Genomic DNA, 24,908 nt, shown 5'->3' with positions numbered 1-24,908 from the left:
GATGCAGGACATCTTGATGCCTAGAGGAACAATGAATTAATGTGTTAAAAGAGATTTAACATAGATATACAGTTACATGTTCATACAGATAATTACATATTATCAGTGTAGGGGAGCAATCAGCTACAAGTAGTGATGCTACTAAGGTTGGGAACCAAGAGTCATTTAATGCGAAAGACTGAAAAATCTTGTCTTGAACTCATAAGTTATGGTTTGAATTGGTCTAAATGACTCACTCACTAACTGAACTAGATGGAGAAAATCTTGCAAATGAACCTCAAGTTATGAACTACATCAACTTTAAATATAAACGATCTTTTATTGTGAATCTGAAGAAGAATTATGATTCCTGAAATTCCCATACGCTACTAACTTAATAGTGTGACAGTAGTTATGAAGCAAATGTTTTCCCAACAACTAGCGGCAAATTTCTCATATCAAGTTATACTCAGCAACTTTAAGGTGTGGTCACATTTACTTTAAATTAAATTCTACATTGATACTTTTGAGGGTGAAATCCAGTCATTTCAATAGGAATCCACGCATTGCGAATTTTGCGAGTCCAAAAGATCTCCCCATGCAGATTTCGTAATAGGTTCAAGTTGGTCAGACGGATTCCCCACGGTGACCAACAGAAAGCCTCTTGGTTTGAATGTGACTTCTGAGTGATTTGCCGCCAAAATTTCTGTGACCACACATTTACAAACTGCTAATAGTTTTCCCAAAAGCTTCTGTGCAACATTTAGGATTTTTATAAGTAAACAAATATATTTAACTGCAACCGTTTATCCAGCCCGATCTCACGGCAATTTGTACATATTTTACGAGGTGGCTAATTCGTACGACCTCACTTGTACAAATTCATACGATTTTTGCCAATTCGTATGAATTTGTACGAATTACCTACACCTAACCCTACCAGTCACTGGGGTTTAGAAAAATCATACTAAATCGTACGAGTGAGGTCGTACGAATTAGCCACCTCGTAAAATATGTACGAATAGCCGTGAGATAGCATTGGTTTATCACATTTTCGATTCAGTGATAATAGTTTTATTGTATTTTATGTAAATGCATTATGTATTCAAAGGGTTACTTCACCCAAAAATAAAGGACATTTTAAAATAATCCATGGGACACCAGTGGTTCAACCGTTATGTTATGAAGCTACGAGAATACTCTTTATGCGCAAAGAAAACAAAAATAATGACTTCACTCAGCAATTTCTTCTCTTCCATGTCAGTCTTTAACACTCTCTCACAAGAGTACACGATGCACACGTGTGATGCTGCTGACGCAGGAGCCGCCGTTCTGACGTAGAACCCGGATGGGCTGCGCCTTGTTTACAAGCAGAGGAAGATGCAAGCTGTACATCAAATTGTCTTTGTAAACACATCTGAAGATTTCAACAGAGAGGATGACTTTTTGCCCAGCCTTACTTATTTTGAACCAGAGTATACAGATTATGAACTAAGAGAGATGGACGTTCTACGTCAGAACGCCGGCTCCAGCGCATGCGTTGTTTAATCTCATGAACGTGTGGCGAAGAGAAGAAACTGTTGAATGAAGTCATTATTTTTGTTTTCTTTGCGCACAAAAAGTATTCTTTTAGCTTCATAACATTACGGTTGAACCACCGATGTCACAGGGACTATTTAACAACGTTCTTACTACCTTTCTGGACCTTGAGCATGCTAGAAAGATCTTAGATTTCATCCAAAATATCTTAATTTGTGTTCTGAAGATGAACAAAGGTCTTGCGGGTTCAGAACGACAAGAGGGTGAGTAATTAATGGCAGAAGTTTCATTTTTGGGTGAACTATCCCTTTAAAGTATGATTATGTATAGATAGACTGACTAGTAGTTTCATCTTGACAAACTAGTTTCAAAGTAGCTTCCCCAACACTAATGTCTTATTGTTGGAAAACATACATAGTGTTTGTAAAATGCCTGTGTGCATTAAAATGGGTTGAAGGGAACGCACACACTCTCTCTCTCTCTCTCACGCACACACACAACCCGTTTTAGCTGTGAAAGTCACACTTGCAAAGCACCAGCTGCGATGACCTGCAAGATACTGTTGATGGATGATGAACAAAAAGGTTAAAAGTGCTGGTGTGTTCACACGCTCACAGAAAGCAAAACAACTACACGAGTGTTTGTTAGCATAGTGCACCCATGCACTAACTTGCAAAAATAAGCTTCCTGGAATTTCATTACTCCACCCAGGATTTAGTGGCCATGGCGACACGAGGAAGTGTGGAAGACGACGACGACAGGGAGATGGATGCAGCAGTCCTGCCAGGAGGCCGTATGGAGCAAACCAGCCACGACATTTGACAGAAATATATATGAAGAAATAACAAGACATATTCCACATCTCTAAGGCCAACAACACCGAAGGGAACAAAATGAGAATAAAAAGAGACAGAGGGAAATGGAAAGAGGGCAAATATCACACAACGTGGAAATTGAATTTTGTCAGTAAATAGCACAAAAACAAAGGTAATAAATCTAAGACCTTATCTATTTATACAGGACTGAGGAACGAAAAGAAGGTTTTACCATGGTTTCCACCTAAATGCAATAGCTACCACAATTACTTTTACTACCACACAACTATAATCATGTGATCTCTTTCAGATGATATAAGCTTACATAGTCTTTTTCATATGAGAGCAGTAGCCACGGTACTGTATTAATGAAAACTAACTGGTACTTGGAAGATACATTCATCATAGTAAAATTTTAAAGTTTAAAACCTCCAAAGGCTCAACCAATGAGGTTGGCTTAGGGGCGGGACTATCTACAGTATTTGTACAACCCACAGCAGATAGGGGAGTGTTGGTGAAATCTGTTAAAAAACAGATATTATTTGTCTAATTCCATTTAAATAGCAGAAATTGCATGTTTCTTTTACAAGAAAAAAAATTGTTTCTTATTTATTGGATTTTGGAGTGAAATATGACTTCGACATGTTCTTGACAGGTTGCTGAGATTTACTCTAAAAATCACTGCACCCCTGAAAAACACAGAGCTGATCAAGCAACAATCATGCGTAGTTACAGTGCAACTGTGTGGCCTTACGTTATGCATCTTGCATGTACAGTGGATAGATAAAACCTTGTGTGATTAGACTTCAGTGAGAAACTGAAGAGTGATTTATCATCACCTGACCTGAGACTGATTCACCAACTCATTACTAGTAATGTGCAAACAAATACACCTAGTTAAATTGTGTGTGCGAACAGCACAAACAGTCATTAAGTGACCCAGCCCAGTCCAGAGATCAGCCTGTTAAAAGGTACACCTGTACTGTGACAGTCGCTCTCTGACCGGGTCATTTGACAAATGTTCCCTCTTAATGACTGTGGAGACAAGAGTCTGTTTCCTGTACAAGGAAAATGGGACAAAGTCCTGAAACCACACAAACAACCCAGTGAAAATCATCAACTGAGACTATGCATGATATTGGTGGACTAAAGCCATGGTCACACTAGACTTTTAAGCACCTGATATTTCTATGGATGCTGCACCTTCGTAATGTGACGACTGCGTCTTTTTTAAAAGCATAATTCAACAAACAGTATATTAAAAATATAATATGCAATCTACTCCACTTTCATACAACGCTGCAAAATTCACCCGAGGCCTGTTGCACAAAGGTTTTTACCCAGGTAAGTTTACGTATAGTTTGAGGAAATGTGGGTTGGTTTTGAAAATCTTGAGTTGACAGAGAATTTTTACAATCGAGCTTTGTGAGCCCGCTGAACCTGTTCTAATCCAGGTCAGATTTGTTTTGTTTCACACACTGAAACTTGGGTTTGTTCAGCTAGCTTCATGAATCATGCCAATGAGCTTGCGTTCATTGTCTCTTGCATTTACTTACTTATAAATGGAAGTCAACAGAACAAAAAGTGTAGGGTGACCAGCTCTTAAGCCAGGTTCAGCTCCAACTTTTATCAAACACACCTGAAACCAGATAATTGACTATAAATGCATTCTGATGTTCATTCATGTTTATTTTGTGCTTTTAAGTAAATATGAGAATATTATTGGTTCATGTGCCGCTTGAACTGAGGCGCTACAGCGATATGTCACAACACATTAAAGTGCCACAAAACAGTATATAATGTTTGAATTTCTTAACAAATGACAAAATTTGAAAGCTGAGACCATATTTCATACCTAAAGTAACCTACTCTGACTTGTCTGTCGGTATGTTGTCAGTGTCCTCTTTGCTCCGCAATGTATGTTTCACTCCGTGAGAACATGATGTGTTGTGTGAGAGCAGCATGGCTTGTCGGATATAGCAACAGTAACTAAGGAGGGCGGGTTTTTGCGAAGGGTCAATAATAATAATAATTACAGTGTAGCTTGAAAATCTATGGATTCCCCAACACTTACTATTGGAATAGACCAAAATGACTAAATATGTGCTATTCTGTTATTAGAGGACAAAACGAAACAGCGAGACCAAGTATTTGAGGCAAGGATAGACATGTTTAAAGGTAGACACAGCGGAGGTGTGTTTAAAGATTGTAACCTAGAGACATCAAGAACAAAGACATGCAAAATGAACCAAAAAGCGCAGATTGGAGGCAGATCAGACTTTTGTTAATTACAGAAAACACGCATGGCGATATAAATGACAACAAATGGCCCTGATGAGAATGTTTGTGTAACTTGTCATGCAAAACGTTTCAAGTGTGCAACAAGTTTTTTAGCCAGCACAAGAGTGAACATCTCAAAGTGTGCTCACGATTGAGCTGTGGATGAGTTTCTGTGGAGAGAGAGTGAAAGATTTTTATAAAGAGTGAATGAGAACAAACGTCTCCATCCTGCGTCATTCTGTCGAGCTGCACAATAGCAAAGTAACTATTCGGTTCCCACTCACTCGCCCACATATGCACACGCACACAGATCTCACTGCTTACCTTTCCATCATAGCGTTTCACCATAAACTGATCCAGACCAAGGTCTGTAAGAGAGAGAGAGAGACAGAGAGGAAGACAGTCAAACAGAGTGGCTCTGTTCCAAAACATGCACAAATATTGCATAAAATATACAACTTTATAAGACTACATTTTGGTACTAAATGATTTTATATACTACCAGTAGAGTTTGGAATAATTAAGATTTTGTAATGTAAGTCTCTTATGTTACCAAGACTGCATTTATTTGATCAAAAATACAGTAACTCCAGTCTTCAGTGTCACGTGATCCTTCTTTCTAATATGCTGATTTGGTGCTTAAGAAGCATTTCTTATTCTTAGCAAAGCTGAAAACAGTTGTGTTTTTTTCAGGATTGTTTGATGAACAGAAAGTTCAATAAACAATTTAAAAATAGAAACCTTTTGTAACATTAAAAATGCCTTTGTTTCACTTTTGATCAATTTAATGGGTCCTTGCTAAACAAAACAAAACAAAAAAATAACACAAAAAGGTGTGTGTGTGTATGTATATATGTATGTATATAGGTATATATGTATGTATATATGTATATAGGTATATATGTATGTATGTAGGTATATATGTATGTATGTATATATGTATGTATGTATATATGTATATAGGTATATATGTATGTATGTATATATGTATATATGTATGTATGTATATAGGTATATATGTATGTATGTATATATGTATATAGGTATATATGTATATATGTATATAGGTATATATGTATGTATGTATATATGTATATAGGTATATATGTATGTATGTATATAGGTATACATGTATGTATGTATATATGTATATAGGTATATATGTATGTATGTATATATGTATATAGGTATATTTGTATGTATGTATATATGTATATAGGTATGTATGTATATATGTATATAGGTATATATGTATGTATATATGTATATATGTATATAGGTATGTATGTATGTATGTATATAGGTATATATGTATGTATGTATATATGTATATAGGTATATATGTATGTATGTATATATCTATGTATGTATATATGTATATAGGTATATATGTATGTATGTATATATGTATATATGTATATAGGTATATAGGTATATATTTATGTATGTATGTATATATGTATATAGGTATATATGCTTTGATCACAGCAATAAATTACTTTTTAAAATATTTTAAAATAGAAAACAGCTATTTTAAGTTGTAATAATATTACTGTATTTTTGATCAAATAAATTAATCCTTTGTGAGTACAAAAGTTTTCTTTCCAAAAAAATTACAAAATTAATTTGAATTATCCCACACTTTTGATCAGTCGTGTATTTATATTTGACATTTTATCTACCATCTTGGATAATTATTTCCCCCCTAATTTTGTCTCAATACATTGCTTTCTCTACAAAAGATACATGCAATGATGCTTTAGAATGTGGTCAAAATGCAGGATCATGCTCTCTACGTTTTGGAATGGCTTTCTCTGTGGTAAAGTGCCTATGAGGACTTTCTGACTAAATAGGCAACTCACTATATTTTGAAGAGAGCTTTTATCACACATAAACAAGCCTATTTATAAACGCATCTTTGAATCCCTGTAGTCATTTACATTTATAGATGTCACTACAGGAACTGAACGATTACTGATGTGTTTGAGTGATTAATACAAGCTATTAAGGCTCATTTCCATGTTCCAGAAGTTCCAAATAAATGTCAGAGTCGCTCAGCATCGAATCATTTCTCCATTAAACTTGTTCTGAATGCAGTACAGGGCTGAACTGAGCTGAACAGGACAGAAGTCTCTAATGCTCAACCAGGATGCATTCATTTGATCAATAATACAGTATAAACAGCAATACTATGAAATATTATTACAACTGAAAAGAAAAAAAAAATTCTATTTGAATATATTTGAAAATGTAAATTTATTCCTGTGATCAAATCTGAATTTTCAGCATCATTACTCCAGTATTCAGTGTCACATGATCCTTCAGAAATTATTCTAATATTTTGTGCTCAAGAAAAGTTTTTTTTTGTGTTAAACCTGCTTGGTATTTTTCAAGATTACTTGCATATACTTACATATACATATACATGCATACATACATCAGATATTTCTTATGAATAATCATATCTATTAAATTCCAAATAAAATTAATAATAATAAAATACTATTATTTACATATATATACACATGTATATATACACATACACATACATACACACACACACACACACACACACACACACACACACACATATATATATAAATATATAACAGTGCCCTCCGTAAGTATTGGAACAGTAAAGACAAAATTGCTATATATACACATATATATAGGGCCAGTTTTACTAAAAAAGAGCAAATTGGTGCGTGATGGGCGTGGAAATTTCTATGGGTGATTTACTAACAAGGCGCAAATTAAGGAAAACAGACGCCAACATCTTTTACATATCGACCAACACAATATACCAAGCGCAGCGCAAATTAGAGCAGTTGCAAATAAAGAATAAAGAAATAAAGAAGCCATAGCACATTGAAAAGATGCCGGAGGCCAAAAAATGCTAGAAGTTTCAAGAAGTTTTGATAGACATGATATTGCGTGATTCCTAGTTGAGGGTTCCAAGTCGTCTTTTATTTCCTGAAGCAAATTAAAATTAACATGGCTTGGCAAACGTTATTTTCGTGTTCTTGCATTCCAAATAAATTACGTGTGGGAAAAAATCCTCTCCCTTCTACCATGCGCTCTCTGTTCTCTGCGTTGCCTCCTCCTGGCAACTATAATTGCAGCCATTTCAAGCGCAAAATAGTTTAAGACATGCTTTTTTGGGGCATTAAATAATGGTGCAAATACCACTAATTTGATGAACGCAAACGTTAGTAAAACCCATTGTGTGAATCATTTTAATACTCTCCTCCCAAAAATTTTGCATCTGTAAGGGAAACTCCAAGAAATGCATATTCAATAAGGTCAGGCACAAAAATAACTGTGTCCATGCCTTTTCAGCACTAATTATTCACTGCGCGTCTTTAGTAAATCCTGACAGTAATATTTTAACGCCAAAAGACAGTTTTCACTGGTGCAAGCTGTTAGTAAAACTGGCCCATATTGTTAAAACTGCTTAGTATTTTTCAAGATTACTTGATTAATAGAAACTTCGAGAGAACAATATATATATATATATATATATATATATATATACATATACATACACACACACACATACACACAGTTGTGGTCAGAATTATTGGCATCCTTGGTAAATATGATCAAATGCGGCTATGAAAATTTATCTGCATTGTTAATCTTTTTGATCTATTAGGTACTTTCATTGGATAATAAGAATTTAAAATTGGGGGAAATATCATTATGAAATAAATGTTTTTCTCTAATACACATTGGCCACAATTAATGGCACCCTTTTATTCAATACTTCTTGAAACTTCCATTTGCCAGTTTAACAGCTCTTAATTTTCTCCTATAATGCTTTATGGTTAGAGAACACCCGAGAGACCATTCCTTCATCCAGAATCACTCCAGACCCTTTAGATTCACAGATCCATGCTGGTGCTTCTTCTTTTCAGTTCACCTCACTCATTTTCTACAGGGTTCAGGTCAGAGGACTGGAATGGTCATAGCAGAAGCTTGGTTTTGTGCCCAGTGACCCATTTTTGTGTTGTTTTTGAGGTTTGTGTTTGGATTATTGTACGGTTGGAAGATCCAAACATGGCCCATTATAAGATTTCTAAGTGAAAATCAACAAGTGAGTCAGTCACTTGTTGATTTTTTATCTGCTAGTATTTGATAGAATCCATGATGCCATGTGTCGAAACAAGATGTCCAGGACCTCCAGCAGAAATATAGGCCCACAACATTAAAAATACAGCAGTATATTTCATTGTACACACAGGGTACTTTTTTATGCCTGTGTGCACCAAACCCATCTTGAGTGTTTGCTGCTAAAAAGCTCATTTTTTTAGTTTCATCTGACCATAGAAGCCAGTGCCATTTGAAGTTCCAGTCGTGTCTGATAACTGAATATGCTGGCGTTTGTTTTTGGATGAGTGAGGATCATTTTTCTTGAAACCCTCCCGAACAACATGTGGTGATGTAGGGGCTGTTTGACAATTTTTTTTAAGGTTTTCTGACCCCGAGACTCAACTATTTCCTGCAATTCTCCAGCTGTGGTCCTTGGAGAGTCTTTAGCCACTCAAACTCTCCTTCTCACTGTTCATTAGGACGATATAGACACATGTCCTCTTCCAGGCAGTTTTGTAACATTTTCTGTTGAGTGGAAATTCTTAATTATTGCCCTGATGGTGGAAATGAGAATTTTCACTGCTCTAGCTCTTTTCTTAAAGCCACTTCACTAATTTGCGAAGCTCAATTATCTTTTGCTGCACATCAGAAATATATTCTTTGGTTTTTCTCATTGTGATGGATGATTAAGGGAATTTGGACTTTGTTTTCCCTCCTATTTATATTTCTGTGAAACAGGAAGCCATGGCTGGATAATTCCATGTTCATAATCACCCTGGAGTACTCAAAGTTGTGAATATGAATGGGAATATACTTCAGAGATATTTTACTCATAAGAATTTCTGGGGGTACCAATAATTGTGTCCAACGGGTATTGGAAAAAAAAAAAAAAAAACATTTCATAATGAGATTTTCCCCCATTTTCAATTGTTTTAGTTCAATGAAAGGTTAGATTTTTGTGTTTTTTTTTTTTTAAAATAAAAGATCCAAAGGATTAATAATGCTGGTTTATTTTCAGAGCCTTCTTTGGTCATATCTACCAAGGGTGCCAATAATTTTGACCACGGCTGTACATACATACATAAGATATTTATTATTTATTTATTTAGTCATTTAGCAGACGCTTTTATCCAAAGCGACTTACAAATGAGGACATAAGAAGCAATCAAAACCAACAAGAGCGACAACGTGCAAGTGCTATTACAAGTCTCAGTTAGCCTAACGCAGTACAGATAAATATTATTATTATTATTTTTTATTTTTATTTTTTATAAAAAGACATAGATAAAATAAAATTAGAACAGAGAGTGCTAGAGTTAGAGGGTCAAGTAAAGATGGAACAGATGAGTTTTTAGCCGTTTCTTGAAGATGGGTAAGGATTCGGCTGCTCGGATTGAATTGCAAGAAATGTCTGTTAGACACGCTGAGATGCGAGCAGCTATCGTCGGATCATCAGGATGGAATGAGAGGTAGAGTTGAGTGTCATCAGCATAGCAGTGATATGAAAAGCCATGTTTCTGAATGACAGAACCTAGTGATGCCATGTAGACAGAAAAGAGAATTGGTCCAAGAACTGAGCCCTGAGGCACCCCAGTAGTTAGATGTTGCGACTTGGATACCTCACCTCTCCAAGATACTTTGAAGGACCTATCAGAGAGGTAAGACTCAAACCACTGGAGTGCGGTTCCTGAGATGCCCTTTCTCAATAGGGTTGACAAGAGGATCTGATGGTTGAACGTATCAAAAGCAGCAGATAGATCCAGCAAGATAAGTAATGAAGATTTGGAAGCCGCTTTTGCAAGTCTTAGGGCTTCAACAACAGAAAGCAAGGCAGTTTCGGTCGAATGTCCACTTCTGAAGCCAGATTGGTTACTTTCCAGGAGGTTGATCTGTGTGAGAAAGACAGAGACTTGGTTGAACACAACTCGTTCAAGTGTTTTTGCAATGAAAGGAAGAAGGGAAACCGGTCTATAGTTCCCTAAAAGAGTTGGGTTAAGAGTGGGTTTTTTAAGAAGTGGAGTTATACGAGCCTGTTTAAATGCTGAGGGAAAAATTTCCAGTGTGAAGGGATGTATTAACGATGTGAGTGACTGCAGGTACAACTGCAGGAGAAATGGCTTGAAGGAGATGAGATGGAATAGGATCAAGCGGACAGGTAGTAGGATGACTGGAAAGGATGAGTTTAGAGACCTCTACCTCAGAGAGTGGAGAGAAGGATGTGAACGAGTGTATTTTTGCTGGTAAGATATGCTTGATAGATTGTGGTGTGGAAAATTGTGCAGTGAGGTTTGTAATTTTATTAATGAAGAATGTGGCAAAGTCGTCAGCTGTTAGAGATGATGAAGGAGGAGGAGGAGGAGGACAAAGGAGGGAGGAAAATGTTTTAAAGAGCATGTTAGAGTTAGGCGAATTGTTAATTTTGTCATGATAGTATGTCCTTTTAGCAGTGGAAACATTAGCAGAGAAGTCAGAGAGGAGTGATCGATATAAATTAAGGTCAGAAGGACTTCGTGATTTGCGCCATACCCTTTCTGCGGCCCTGAGTTTAGAATGATGTTCGCGGAGAACATCAGATAGCCAAGGGGCAGAAGGGGTGGTACGGGCAGGTTTGGAAAATAAGGGGCAGAAAGTATTTAAACAAGACGTCAGAGTGGAACAGAAAGTATCAGTAGCACTGTTAGCATCAAGAGAGGATAACTGTTTAGGGGGAGGAAGTGAAGATGAAACCATAGCAGATAGCCGGTAGGGTGAGAGTGAACGCAAGTTACATCGAAAGTGACATGTGGAGGGGTATGTGATGTGTCAGGAATCATGTTGAGGTTAAGAGTGAGGAGGAAGTGATCCGAGGTGTGTAGTGGAGTAACCAGCACATGATCAGTGGAGCAGTGTCGTGTGTAAATAAGGTCCAGTTGGTTGCCTGATTTGTGAGTAGCCGTAGTTAGCAATCTCTTGAGATCAAAAGACGCAAGCAGAGTGTGGAAGTCTGCAGCCTGAGGTTTATCTAGGTGGATGTTGAAGTCTCCAATTAAGACAAAGGGAGTACCATCCTCAGAAAAGGTTGAGAGCAATAAATCTAATTCATCCACAAAGTTACCTAGTAATCCTGGAGGACGATAAACAACTAAAAAATTGATTTTTAGAGGGTAGGTAATAGTAACCGAATGTGATTCAAAAGAGCTGTTGATACTCAGAGATGTTAAAGGAGTAAATTTCCAATTATAAGAGATGAGCAGACCAGTACCTCCACCTCTTCCAGTCAAACGGGGGTGTGGGAAAAAGAGAAATTATTGGAGAGTGCTGCAGGTGTAACATTGTCTTCTGGTTTGATCCAGGTCTCTGTCAGGGCCATGAGGTTTAAAATTGAATGACTAGTAATGGAAGTAATGAAATCAGCTTTGTTGACAGCAGACTGACAATTCCAAAGACCAATAGAAAAAGAAAGTAATGTATTAGCAGACATAGGCAAAGTGCGCAGGTTGATAGGATTGCGCCGTCTACAGTGTGTGATGCGTGGCTTGCGAGTGGTAGTGATAGTATTGATCTGGAAACACATAGTATGAATAGGTTATAAAAACTAAAACAGAAGTGAAACAAGTAGTAGGAATAATATAGGATAATTAAAAGTCGATACTTATGTCCTCTGCCGGTGTCCCTGTCCGGTGGAGTCGTACGGTAGAGTCGATGGTCTTTACACTAGGAGGGCTTTACACGAGGGCTGCCGCGACCGCTGCCGCGGTATAATAACCTATTTTATACCCCTTCTAACAAATCACTATTACAATTCAGCTGAACCCACTTTCCTGTTTATCACTAAAAATGGCCAAGCAAGTGCACACACTGACAAGATACGCGATACAGTATGAGACCAAACGCGATTAATAATAATCACAAGATGAAATGCCTTTTATTTGTCTTTTATAAGCATTAAAATAGCTGGATTATTATCGGAAGTTGCATCCTCTTTACATAAAACATCTGAGTGACAGGCGAGGTGACGACAGAGATTACGATTGAGAAGTTGGGCCTAACTCCTGTTTGAAGCCCAGACAGCCTTTGAGCTGATCATATCTCTAATTCTGCTGCTGAAATAGGATGAATTATGGAACAGCTTTCCTCGCAGCAAGATGAATAATGAATTTTGTTTACTTCCTCACTCTCCTTTCTTTACAACCACTCTTCTCTCCTTAAAGAAAAGCCTGACTCTTTAAACTAACTTAAATGACATCACAAACCGCTTCAGCACACCGTGAGTCTCCTTACATCCCACCCATAAGTAAGAAACACACTTTACAGCAAGGAATGACTTTTTCTGAATGACAGTACAGCGTGCTGCTTGTGCGAGTACATCACACACCAGACGAAAGCCAGCTAACAGATTCTCGACACAAACACTCTTTAATCAAACAGTCAGCGTTTCTCCATGAAGCACAGCCGCTCTGGATGTTAGATGATCTCCACTATGAATGCATCAAACCCTCATAACATAAATGACAAAAGGGCTCAGCAAAAACTGTGAATTCATCTTAATGGGTGCCACATATGATTCAAGAGCTTTTCCAGCAAACAGTTTTTTTTTTTTTTTTTGCTATGTTTACATAGAGGAACTGCGTTTGGCCCATCAGGATAACAAAACAAAAAAAAAGACTAACACTGTCCAAACCCAACAAGGCACTAAACTCTACTAAAGCTGGCAAAATTGTTCTTTGTACACTGTTAGACATTACTGTAATTTCTGCAGTTATTTACTGTATATTACCCAGTATAATACTGCAACTTATCTTTACAGTAAATAACTGTAATACCCTTTGCATCATGGGAATTTTCTGTGACGTCAGGTAAAAATATATGTACGTTTGTCTGTGTCAGATTTTTGAACAACAGTTTAACCTAATGTTAGTAACATTTACCGGTCAACATGGCACAACAACCTTTACTGTGTTAAACTGCGCTATAGTTTCAAATGACTTTTGTCAGCTTATTGAATTAAGTTACCGAATTAAAATTATTTCAACGCTTATCTTATATTAACATTGGGTTAACTAATGTAAAATTTTGTTTATTAAATCGTTAGCCAAGTTAAACAAGTTTTATGGCTAGCTGCCTTTCTAGTTTTAGAATTAGTTTATAGTTTTTAATGGAATTTAAGATTTACTGCATTTTTTTGTATTTGTGTTTTAAAGGCAACTGCAATGAAGCATCAAGAAAGACATGAGCATGCCAGTCACCCTGAGACTGATAATTCATGGTAAGAGAACAACTATGGTTTTGAGAGGTTTGAGTATTCTATATGGGGTTTGCCTTTTAAAAGTGTGTCTTTTTTGCTCCTTGTTTTTCAGAGAAGACATTTCTGTCACTAACAAAGTGGATGGTGAGCAAAGGTGGTGGCCACGTTTTGGAGCAGCACATGGGTTTTGCAGATGTCTATGTATTCTTTGGCTGTTTGTCTTTTTTCCCCATTTTGTTTCTGTTGCCTAAAGATTCTTTGTAGAGTAAAAATAAAATGAATTCTATTAAAAAAAATAATCAAATCTAATGAAATCTATATTAAAATGAATTAATTACAGTAGTATACTGATGAATTAGATTTTTTTACAGTTTGCTACTGTAAATCTTAATTACAGTAACTGTTGCCAGGAAGTTACTGTAAAAACGCTTTGAAATGTCTAACAGTGTAATTACAGTTACAGGACATTTGACTGGGAAGAGAATGGATGAATGGTCGTTCAAGCATTACGTACTAATTTGCGCCGTCTTCCACTCTATTTCTGCTATACGCATAACGCTCCACATTCGCATACACCCACATACACACTCACACAGTCCTGGTGCTCACTGTCTTCCATTCTGAGAGAATGGGAATTGTAAAGAGAATCTCGACTGCTTAGGCACTGCTGTAGAGCATGGTGCTTGCAACGCCAAGGTCGTGGGTTTGATTCAAGGAATGCTTGAACTGAAAAGATGTACAGTTTAGATGCAATACTTAGATGCAATACTTAACTTAATAAGTTGCTTACACCAAATAAAGCACACCAAAGGTGTGTACATTACCAACAAAAAATATATATATGGTGATATATATTGTGACTGGGATAAATTACTTATAAAGATTGCGGGCAAAATTTTGATTGCACCGCCCACCAGAGGGTAGAGCATTGCTTACAGTAAAAGAAAAAGAGATTAGGCGTGGAACAGAAAGAGAGCAGGAGAGAGAGATTAAAAGCTGTGGAGGTGTGTCGGGGCCTCAGAGGACTGCTGACGGGGACTGTATGGACACAAAGCTGGTCAATTCCATCATTTACACTCCAACAAAAAGAGATAACACACCCTATTAAAAAGGAAGTTACAGCCAGTTCTACTGCTTCCAAGTGAACACTGAATACTTTCATTTAGTGATTGCGGTAAAATTTGTCCTTAAAGTGCAAAATTAAGTGTGCATTTTTTTACATTCACTTTGCTTTAATAGTGGCCATTTTTCTTTGCATGGTCTTACTGACAGCCCTGCTATTAAAGCACATCTGAATGTTCTGCATTATGGAAGAGCATGAGCTATCAGATACGTGGCGCAGAGGGAAGCTTCCTCTGGCTTGCAGGGATCCAAACTCAAGTCTGCTCTGGGCTACTGTACAGTAAACAAAAGCCAAAAATATATATTTTATAACAAATGTGCATCAAATACATAGAATGAAGAAGATTTGAGAGCTGCAGTGTAGAGGATGATTTTCTGTGGGTGACAAATAAGTGTCCTAGTCAAATCACTATGATTTTTGCAAATATTCTGCAAAACAAATATTGTCATGCCGAATAAGGCATTAATATGTGCTTTATAAGTACTGATAAATGGCCAATATGCTAGTAATATGCATTCTAATGAGAAACTAGCTAATAGTGAAAACTGGTCTGTAAACTAAAGCATTACCAATTTTAACCAATATATTTTAACACAAATTATGTGTTTATACCATAAATAATAAATTAATAAATATAACTGCATTTTATTTGTTATTTATTTGTTTTTGCGAAGTATTTTTTCCTAAAAATTCATAAAGTATTTTTAGGAAATATATAAATAATTATACCAACTTTACGATTTCATGCATTTGACGAGGCTTTTTTTCAACATTATGATATGAGGATAGTTGTACCACTCTGTAATTCTGTGATTTCGAACTTGCCTCCAAAAAAACATCAATATTTCAGTATTGTAATTCAGAAATTAAAAACATGTTCATCACAGATACACTGAAAAAACTTTATGATAAGTGGTCGCAAACTATTTATTTTAGCTACATTTAATATATGTTGAAAGCTAGTCAACTAAATTTGTTTATTTAAATGTAGCTAAAATAAATGGACTCCAATTGAGTAAATTTAATGAATCATTTTTTTCAGTGTACAGTGTATTCAAGTCATTATGTATGAATTACATTTAACTAATTAATTCAGACAAAATGAGCAAGTCACTGATCTGAGTAATGACTTTCATTCTGCCGTTAATCATTCATTTTTGATCCACAGAAAAAAAAAAAAAAATACCAGCATGCAGGTTTGGAACATGAGGTTGCGTAAATGATGAGAGAATTTTCATTTTTGGATGAACCCTAAATCAGACGGCAGCCATTTGTTAACAGGAAAGCTGTTCCAGGACCAACAAAGCGGGTTGTAGCAGGAACATAGCCAACTATAAATCAGATTAAGACAAAAATGTGTGATCTCATAACAGTGCATCATCCAATTTACTCAAATTTACTGTCCAAAATGACAAATGTATGATGCAGACTGGTCTGAAAATGCTGAACTGAAAGTGTAGAGTCCCCCACACATGCAAATACACACATTTGCAGCCATCAGCACTTCTATCAGTTATTCATGGCCAGTGATCAAATCTCTTGCATCAGCTCTGCCGCTGGGTGAGAGTGGCTGAGTCTTTCATTCTACCGTGGTAATAAATTTACCAAGAAATTTCGCCCTCTTACACACACTCGCCAAGTTTGGCTTCACTGTGGCATCCCTTCTTTTAAAAGCCTCTGCTCAGTTTGCCATCGCTTTACACGCAACAGCGGTTTTCCTGGCTCAGCTGTCATGGACTCCGGTCTCATGTGAGAGTGGAATGGAGAACAGGACCTAAGACGACCCAGGAGGAAGGTATTGTGCAAAATTCAAGCCTCCATCAAAATGCAAACGCCAAGATGCACCCGTTTGCCTCCGATAATGTAAAGAATGTAAAAAGTCATATGAAGAGAATATAATGAAATTGTTAAATATAAACGCATTTAATTTGCCGGCCATCTTGGTAATGCCCAAGGGTACACTCTAAAAAAAAATGCTGGGTTAAACACAACCCAGCGCTGGGTAAAATATGGATGAACCCAGCGATTGGGTTACTGCCCAGAAGTTTGGGTTAAAGATTTAACGCAATTGTTGGTTGAAAACAACCCAGCATGTGTTCTGTTCAATATTTACCCAGCACTGGGTTGTATTTAACCCAGCATTTTTTAGAGTGTACTCGCCCTCAAGACCTTCATTCATCTTCAGAACACAAATGAAGATAATTTTGATGAAATCTGAGAGCTCTCAGACCCTCCATAGACAGCAAGGGTACCACCACAGTCAAAGTCCTGAAACGTAGTAAGGCCATCTGTAAAATAATCTTCTCTAAATAAAATTCTTCTCCTCCTCCTTACCAATGTCCTTACTGCCTTTGTGTAAATATTGTTATATTGTCATATGTAGCTTCTTAAACTCAGATTAGGCTAAAATACTGGCTTTTTTCAGGTTGGTCTAGATAATGTGCATGCATGTCTCTTTTAACTGAAAGGTGGGACTTTCCTTTAGAGCACTTCCACTTGGATCTGTGAAAATACACAGAATAATAATAATAATACCTTTTATTTAAAGGTGCCTTTCAAGACACTCAAGGACAGTAAAATACAAAACATGAAACACAAGCATTATAACATTTAACACATTAAACAAGCAAATCATTAAAAGCTATTCTAAACAAATAAATTTGTATCTGAACTTTAAAATGGGAAATTGAGTCCAGCTGGCGAATGTGCAATTCATGCAGTTCTATTGCTGGGTAATTATACTGTAAATAAAATGCAGGCATCAAGGAGCCGCTATTAATATGCTGGGCATTGAAACTTTTTTCAAATGCACGATCGCATTTTACTTCACTTTCGAGATTCGCGATTGCATGTACTCCGTTTATACTATGGAGTGGCAGTACTTACCACACATTTTGCAAGATCAGATGCTTGTAAGTGGTGCTCGGGATGTGTAATTCATTCGCCATCATCCGCAGTCATCTCTCCAAATATGGTAAGTAAAGTCTTATGTACTGTAACAGGCTACAGCTAGCAACGAGCTAACCATGTCCCTGTAGTGGCTTGCGTTATTTTATTAGAACTAGGGCTGTCAAAGTTAACACTTTAACGTATGCGATTAATCAAAAAAGTTTAACCGTCAATATTTTTTTAACGCAAATGAATCGTTTGATAAGGTTTGACCCCAACTTGCCGTCATCGCAGCACAGAAGGTAATCATTGCCTTTGTCCCAATGTGCACACTATCCATCCTAAATTCCATGTGATATTAGTAATTTTCAATACTATTTAGGGCAGATAGGGTATATAGTATACATTGGGACGCAGGGATTGTGTGATTACATTTATTCATTTACATTTACATTTATTAATTTAGCTGACGCTTTTATCCAAAGCGACTTACAATTGCTATATATGTCAGAGGTCGCACGCCTCTGAAGCAACTAGGGGTTAAGTGTCTTGGTCAGGGACACATTAGTGTCTCACAGTGGATTCGAACCCGGGTCTCTCACACCAAAGGCATGTGTCTTATCCACTGCGCCATCACCACCCACAGGTGCCGGGCTAAACAAAAGTGAAGCGAACGCAGAGAGAGAAAGCGAGCGTGTCCGAGAGAGAGAGAGAGAGAGAGCGAGAGATATGTATACTCATATGTGATGAGGGTACAGCGAACCAGTGTTGTCAGGGTCACGGTTTTCCCGCACAATTGGGCTATTTTGAAAATACAGTCGCGGGAAAAATTACAGAGCCGTGGGTTGCGTTTTTTGGGCTACTTTTATAATGTACCGCGGCCGCCCAAAGTGTATGTGTATGTGTACACATGTGATCACAAAAGGAAGCTATTACAAACACTCGATGGTGGTTTAAAGTGAGTTCTGATTTAAAGTGCACTAGCAATCTCATAAATTGTTTTATCTAGCATGATGCTAATGTTAGCTCTAATGCACCTGCAGAACAGGTCCAATTCTTCTTCATAATGCATAATGCATACTTCGTGTAAGGTTGCAAGAAAATGTTTTGTTGTATTTATTTAGAAATACTTTTGATAATAGTTGGGCAAATGTGTACTGGGATTGAAGCGATGTGGCTTGGTAAACGTTTTATTGCCAGTATAAAGGCTGATAATGGCTGAATTAAAACTAGAGCTTGTTCATGAGGCATAGGCAGATCAGCGAAGAGAAGGGCATAACAATTGTGGAACGTACACCTGGTTTGGCAGATGAGCATGACCCTGTCAGCTGGTAGATCTGGGTCAACATTGTGACAATGGTTTGAATTTCACACTACAGCGCCACCTGTCTGTGGAGTAGATTTCAGTTTTCTTCACTGCTGTGTTAGGATCACGGCAGGTCAAAAACCCATGAAGTATTGAAATCCCATATTCTTCAGCCCTCAGAGGAATGTTACAGACTTGGATTAGAGCAGAGGAAATGAGTGAGGAAGTCACGCCGCTCCAAAGCCAGTGGCTACCACTGTATTTATGAGTGTGTCAAGCCTAGAGCTATTTACAGATACAGAAGGAAACTCAGCACGAAGAGACATGACTGATGTGTGATATTTGTATACGAGCAAGATAGGGTTGTGCACCGTTCAGAATTGAACTGAATGCCTTTCAAACTCCTGAATTTTAATTTAAAACAATGCAGTGAGCAGTTTGTAGAATTTGAATAAGTAGAATCAAACCAAAATTAAATTGTACATATTTTTGACTGCTGCAAGTTGGCTGTCTTATTTTTGAACAGTACTGAATCTGAGAAAATATTTATAACAGTAGTTTCACCTGAGAAAAAAAACTACATATTAGAGAATAAATAGACATAGTCAAATAATAATAATAATAATTTAAATTCTCAGCTGACTGCTGAATTTCTTTTCAATTCATTAAATGCCTCTAACCTGCGATTCCAATTCAACATCCTGTCTGATGAGGCCGGTTAGAATATTCAGTTCTGAATTTTGCCCAACCCTGGTCAAGAAAGACTGAAACTCACTCTCTGGTTGTTTCTCATTGGGAGTGATGGAGCGTACAAAGTCCTGTGGTGTCATGTACACCTCTGCGTCTCCGTGCTCATTGATGATCTTCAGGGTGGCAAAGTAGCGAAATATCTTGTCTGGGGTGGAGTAAGCTCTGATCCGGTTCTCATACTCCATCACCTGTATCACACACACACACACACACAGAAACACACACTTACAGTCAATATCAGTGTTGGGAACTAGCTACCTAACTTTCTCTTTTATACTATAAAATCAACATTTTTACTAGTGCTACAGTAGTTCAGGTGTTTCTAAAACTTAATTATATGGCTTTTTTATAGCAAAATATTTTAAATGATTTTAAGTTTACAACCATTTACCTTCATAATTTCACATTCCAAAGCAAAGAAAAGAATTCTGATCTAGACTTGATTTTTTTTTTTATTGGGAATTCAGTGGACTTTGAAAAGTGACTGTTTAATAACAAATTGGTGTCAGGTGGTCTCAGAAAAAGTGTTAAAAAGAGATTTTTGATGTGAGCTGTTAAACTAGAAATAAAAAGTCTGCTATGCGTTAAAGTGTACTGGGACTTACAGACGGAAGTATCGGTCTCAGTCAGAAGTGCCTGAAGCTTTATTGTGAGTTGGGTCGAGGTTTGAGGTTCTGAATATACACTCACTGGCCACTTTATTAGGTACACCTTGCTAGTGCCGGGTTGGACCCCCTTTTGCCTTCAGAACTGCCTTAATTCTTCGTGGAATAGATTCAACAAGGTGTTGGAAACATTTCTCAGAGATTTTGGTCCATATTGACATGATAGCATCACACAGTTGCTGCGGATTTGTCAGCTGCTCATCCATGATGCGAATCTCCCCTTCCACCACATCCCAAAGGTGCTCTATTGGATTGAGATCTGGTGACTGTGGAGGCCATTTGAGTAAAGTGAACTCATTGTCATGTTCAAGAAACCAGTCTGAGATGATTTGAGCTTTGTGACATGGTGTATTATCCTGCTGGAAGAAGCCATCAGAAGATGGGTACACTGTAGTCATAAAGGGATGGACATGGTCAGCAACAATACTCAGGTAGGCTGTGGTGTTTAAACGATGCTCAATTGGTACTAAGGGGCCCAAAGTGTGACAAGAAAATATCCCCCACACCATTACACCACCACCACCAGCCTGAACCGTTGAGACAAGGCAGGATGGATCCATCCTTTCATGTTCTTTATGCCAAATTCTGACCCTACCATCTGAATGTCACAGCAGAAATCGAGACTCATCAGACCAGGCAACGTTTTTCCAATCTTCTATTGTCCAGTTTTGGTGAGCCTGTGTGAACTGTAGCCTCCGTTTCCTGTTCTTAGCTGACAGGAATGGCACCCGGTGTGGTCTTCTGCTGCTGTAGCCCATCTGCTTCAGGGTTCGACGTGTTGTGCATTCAGAGATGGTATTCTGCATACCTTGGTTGTAACGAGTGGTTATCTAACCAGTCTGTCCATTGTCCTCTGACCTCTGACATCAACAAGGCATTTAGTCCACACAGCTGCCGCTCACTTGAATATTTTCTCTTTTTCAGATCATTCTCTGTAAACACTAGAGATGGTTGTGCGTGAAAATCCCAGATCATCAGCAGTTTATGAAATACTCAGACCAGCCCGTCTGGCACCAACAACCATTCCACGTTCAAAGACACTTAAATCCCCTTTCTTCCCCATTCTGATGCTCGGTTTGAACTTCAGCAAGTCATCTTCACCACATCTAGATGCCTAAATGCATTGAGTTGCTGCCATGTGATTGGTGTACCTAATAAAGTGGCCAGTGAGTGTATGTGTAGTACTAAAAAATACCTAGGGCAAGTCAGTGCACTCTGTGTCCATCCTGCAGCTATTTTCTAAGTAGGTAATAGTCGTTATTGGAAAATAAGCTGTGAAGTAGTAATACATTAGTGAAATCTGCAACCTATATAGCACTTTGTGATCAACTTTATCTTATATAAGACTGCTTTGAATAAATAATATAATACTAAAATATAATAAAGCATGCTAGATAGACATAGCCTGCCAAGGCTGGTCATTTACATAACTAAATCTAACCCTCTGATCATTAGAATAACCTGTCATTATGGCTGTCATATCAGCAACAATGGCAAAACAGCAGCCAATTTTGTTGTGAGTTATGAATCAAGAGCAACCTAAAAGTTATTAATAGCCTGAGGCGACATGGCATACATTAACTGAAAAATCATGCATTCCAGGTTGGCTATGAAAGTAAAACTCTGTATAATTTATATTGTGCATGAAAATGTCCAGTTTGTGTATCTGAAATATTTAGACAATAACTGTCAATTACATCATGTGATCATGTGAGACTGACAAACTTAATTGAATGGACTGCAATAACTGTGGGCTTATGTTCAATTATATGAATGAATTATATTTGTGATGTCTATTAAATGATTTTTGGCCTCGATAATGTAATATTTTAAATGATCTTTAATCGGGGGCATTTATTCATCATATCATGCCATTAAATGTTTAACTGATTGACAACCATTAATTGAGACAATTTAATTTTTAAATTAGAGCCATTACTGCAGTTTGCATCTCTTATTGTGATGGATGTGTCTGTATTTTTGAACAAAGATCATCACAATGAGCTGCAATAGAGGTCAGTTTCATCATTCTCATCCAGCCTTTGATGATGCTTCCTTTTCCACTATCTGGCTGTCTTTTGTAAATGCCCATTTTGCGAGTGACTCATTATGCAGGCTACTGTAGGCTAATTAATGCAATTTTCGAAGCTAACCGAGTGTCAGTTTGCATGCCGCTATTAGACAACAGAAGTGATTGTAATTGCAAGATAAAGTGATGATAATTTGGAGTTTAGGATATTGCCTGAATGCCTGCAGTAAGTGATGCTTGTAATGTAAAAACTGTACTTGTCAATCAAACCCTGAAATTCTGGAGGTCACTGGGCACCACTGCTATTTTTTTATGTTTAGTTTAGTTTATACTTGCGACAGAAGAACAAACTTGGTCACTGCATTGGGCCTCACCATTATTTCAGGATTTTGCACCATAAGTGTTGTTTTTAAATGCCGTGTCAAGTTAAAAATTGTCCAAGTGCTAAAACTCATGTAGAGCCCTTGCCTTCTGTTTTGTTCAGTTGCTCTCTATTTTGCTCTGAACACACTGCAATACTAAAGGTTGAGGGATGCTGACTATTACTTCTGTGTAACAAAAAAGACAATTCGAAAAAAAGTGAGGTTTTTTTTGTCCATATAATAAAAGTCAAAGGGGTCTAATGGTGTTTTGGAGTCCACTGACTTTCAATACATTGACAAAAATAGTAAAGAAATACCTCAAACTATCACCTTTTATGTTCTACACAAGAAAGAAAGTCATACAACTGCCATTTTTTCCCCAAATTCTTGAATCTGACTGTGTATTTGAACACACTATTCATCTGACTTGCAGCTTTTGAATACTATATAGGAGGGAAGTACACATATTGAGATGTGGAGAGTGCTTTATTGTGTTCATTGCTCACATAAATCTGACCGATGACGACACACGCACTAATTGTCATGACAATTGCACAGCAACTCTGAAACGATTTAATTTACACTGAACCGAAACCTAAAATCTAAATCATACTTTCTTGTTGTTGCCTTGCAAGTACTAATACTTCCTTCAGGAAATGCTGGACACACTTTATTTTAAGGTCCAATTCTCGCCATTAACTTGCTTCTTGCATTCTAATTTGCTTCTTATAAGTAGTTAGTAAGGTAGTTGTTAAGTTTAGGTATTGGGTAGAATTAGGGATGTAGAATATGGTCATGCAGAATATGTGCTTTATAATAAACACTAAAAAATTAATAAACAGCCAATATATTTATAATAGGCATGCTAATAAGCAACTAGTCAATAGTGAGAATTGGTCCCTATGCTAAAGTGTTACCGAAATGCTAATGTAGTTTTTCTTTTAAAATGATGGTGATACAAACATGGTTTTGAAATATTAAATGTCATGATTACATGAGTTGGCATTTACAGAGTTCAATTTCATATCATACAATAAACACTCTTCCAGCACATGAGCATGTGCAATGTCAAAGTAAAAGCTGCAGACTGATCCAGGCATTGAAGCAGGCGGCTCAAATGTCTCTAAAATAATAATAGGAGAATATGATGCATGCTGCCTGTCTGTTTAATGAGAGCACATGTGCACAATTTGCACACGGGTTGCTCTTTACATCACTAACTGCTATCTGTATGCCATCATTCATACAGAAAGAGTCTTGTGTGTGGGGGGCATGTGTCACGGCTCCTGCTCTGTTTCTGATGGAAACGCTATGTTTCACAGAAACAGACAGGTTGGCATCTAACTGGCACCCACAGTGGGCTGGCAGTGATGCCAGATGACATTGGCACACCAATGAGGGGAACAGAGAAAAACACGCACAGGCATAAAAGCAAGGACATACTTAGCAGCATACATCATAGTATTGCGCACAAAGGAAACGTGTTGATGCCTTAAAATTTGGCTAAAGTAAGGTTTTACAATTATGGAGACGGCAGATACTAATATTGCTAAACAGCAGAACTAGCAATATAAGAGTAAAACACTGTCTGTTAAATCTGTTAACTTTAAGACAATTCTGATCACCTTTTGCTCTTTGGTTCCTTCTCAAAAAAAAAAAAACAAGGCAAAAGTGTATTATTTAAAAGTTGATCATCTGATAATTTTGAATATAGAAGCCCAATTCCACCACTGAATAAAAGGTAAAAAAATTTAACTGTGACTTTATTTCTCAGAAATGGTAGTTTATCTATTACAATTCTATTTTTCTCACAATTGCGAGTTTTTATCCTGCGGTTCTGACTTTTTCCTTAGAC

The 24,908-nt window shown here is 37.2% G+C and overlaps 1 protein-coding gene across 3 annotated transcripts in view; it reads right to left on the bottom strand.

The window, feature by feature from the left end:
* micu1 (mitochondrial calcium uptake 1) overlaps positions 1-24,908 on the bottom strand; it is a 77,674-nt gene that overhangs the window by 29,478 nt on the left and 23,288 nt on the right. For 2 of the 3 annotated variants that reach the window (XM_079440389.1, XM_079440390.1), the window contains exons 4-5: positions 20,023-20,185; positions 4,938-4,981 (exon numbers count right to left, since the gene is read on the bottom strand). In XM_079440389.1, coding sequence (XP_079296515.1) covers positions 4,938-4,981; positions 20,023-20,185 — 207 coding nt within the window. Of the gene's footprint in view, positions 1-4,762; positions 4,784-4,937; positions 4,982-20,022; positions 20,186-24,908 lie in introns of all 3 variants that reach the window. The other variant, XM_079440388.1, reaches the window with a different exon arrangement.

This window comes from Barbus barbus (genome assembly GCF_936440315.1).
Source record: "Barbus barbus genome assembly, chromosome: 18".
Taxonomy (NCBI): Eukaryota; Metazoa; Chordata; class Actinopteri; order Cypriniformes; family Cyprinidae; genus Barbus; species Barbus barbus.
This window is presented reverse-complemented; position numbering and strand designations above follow the sequence as displayed.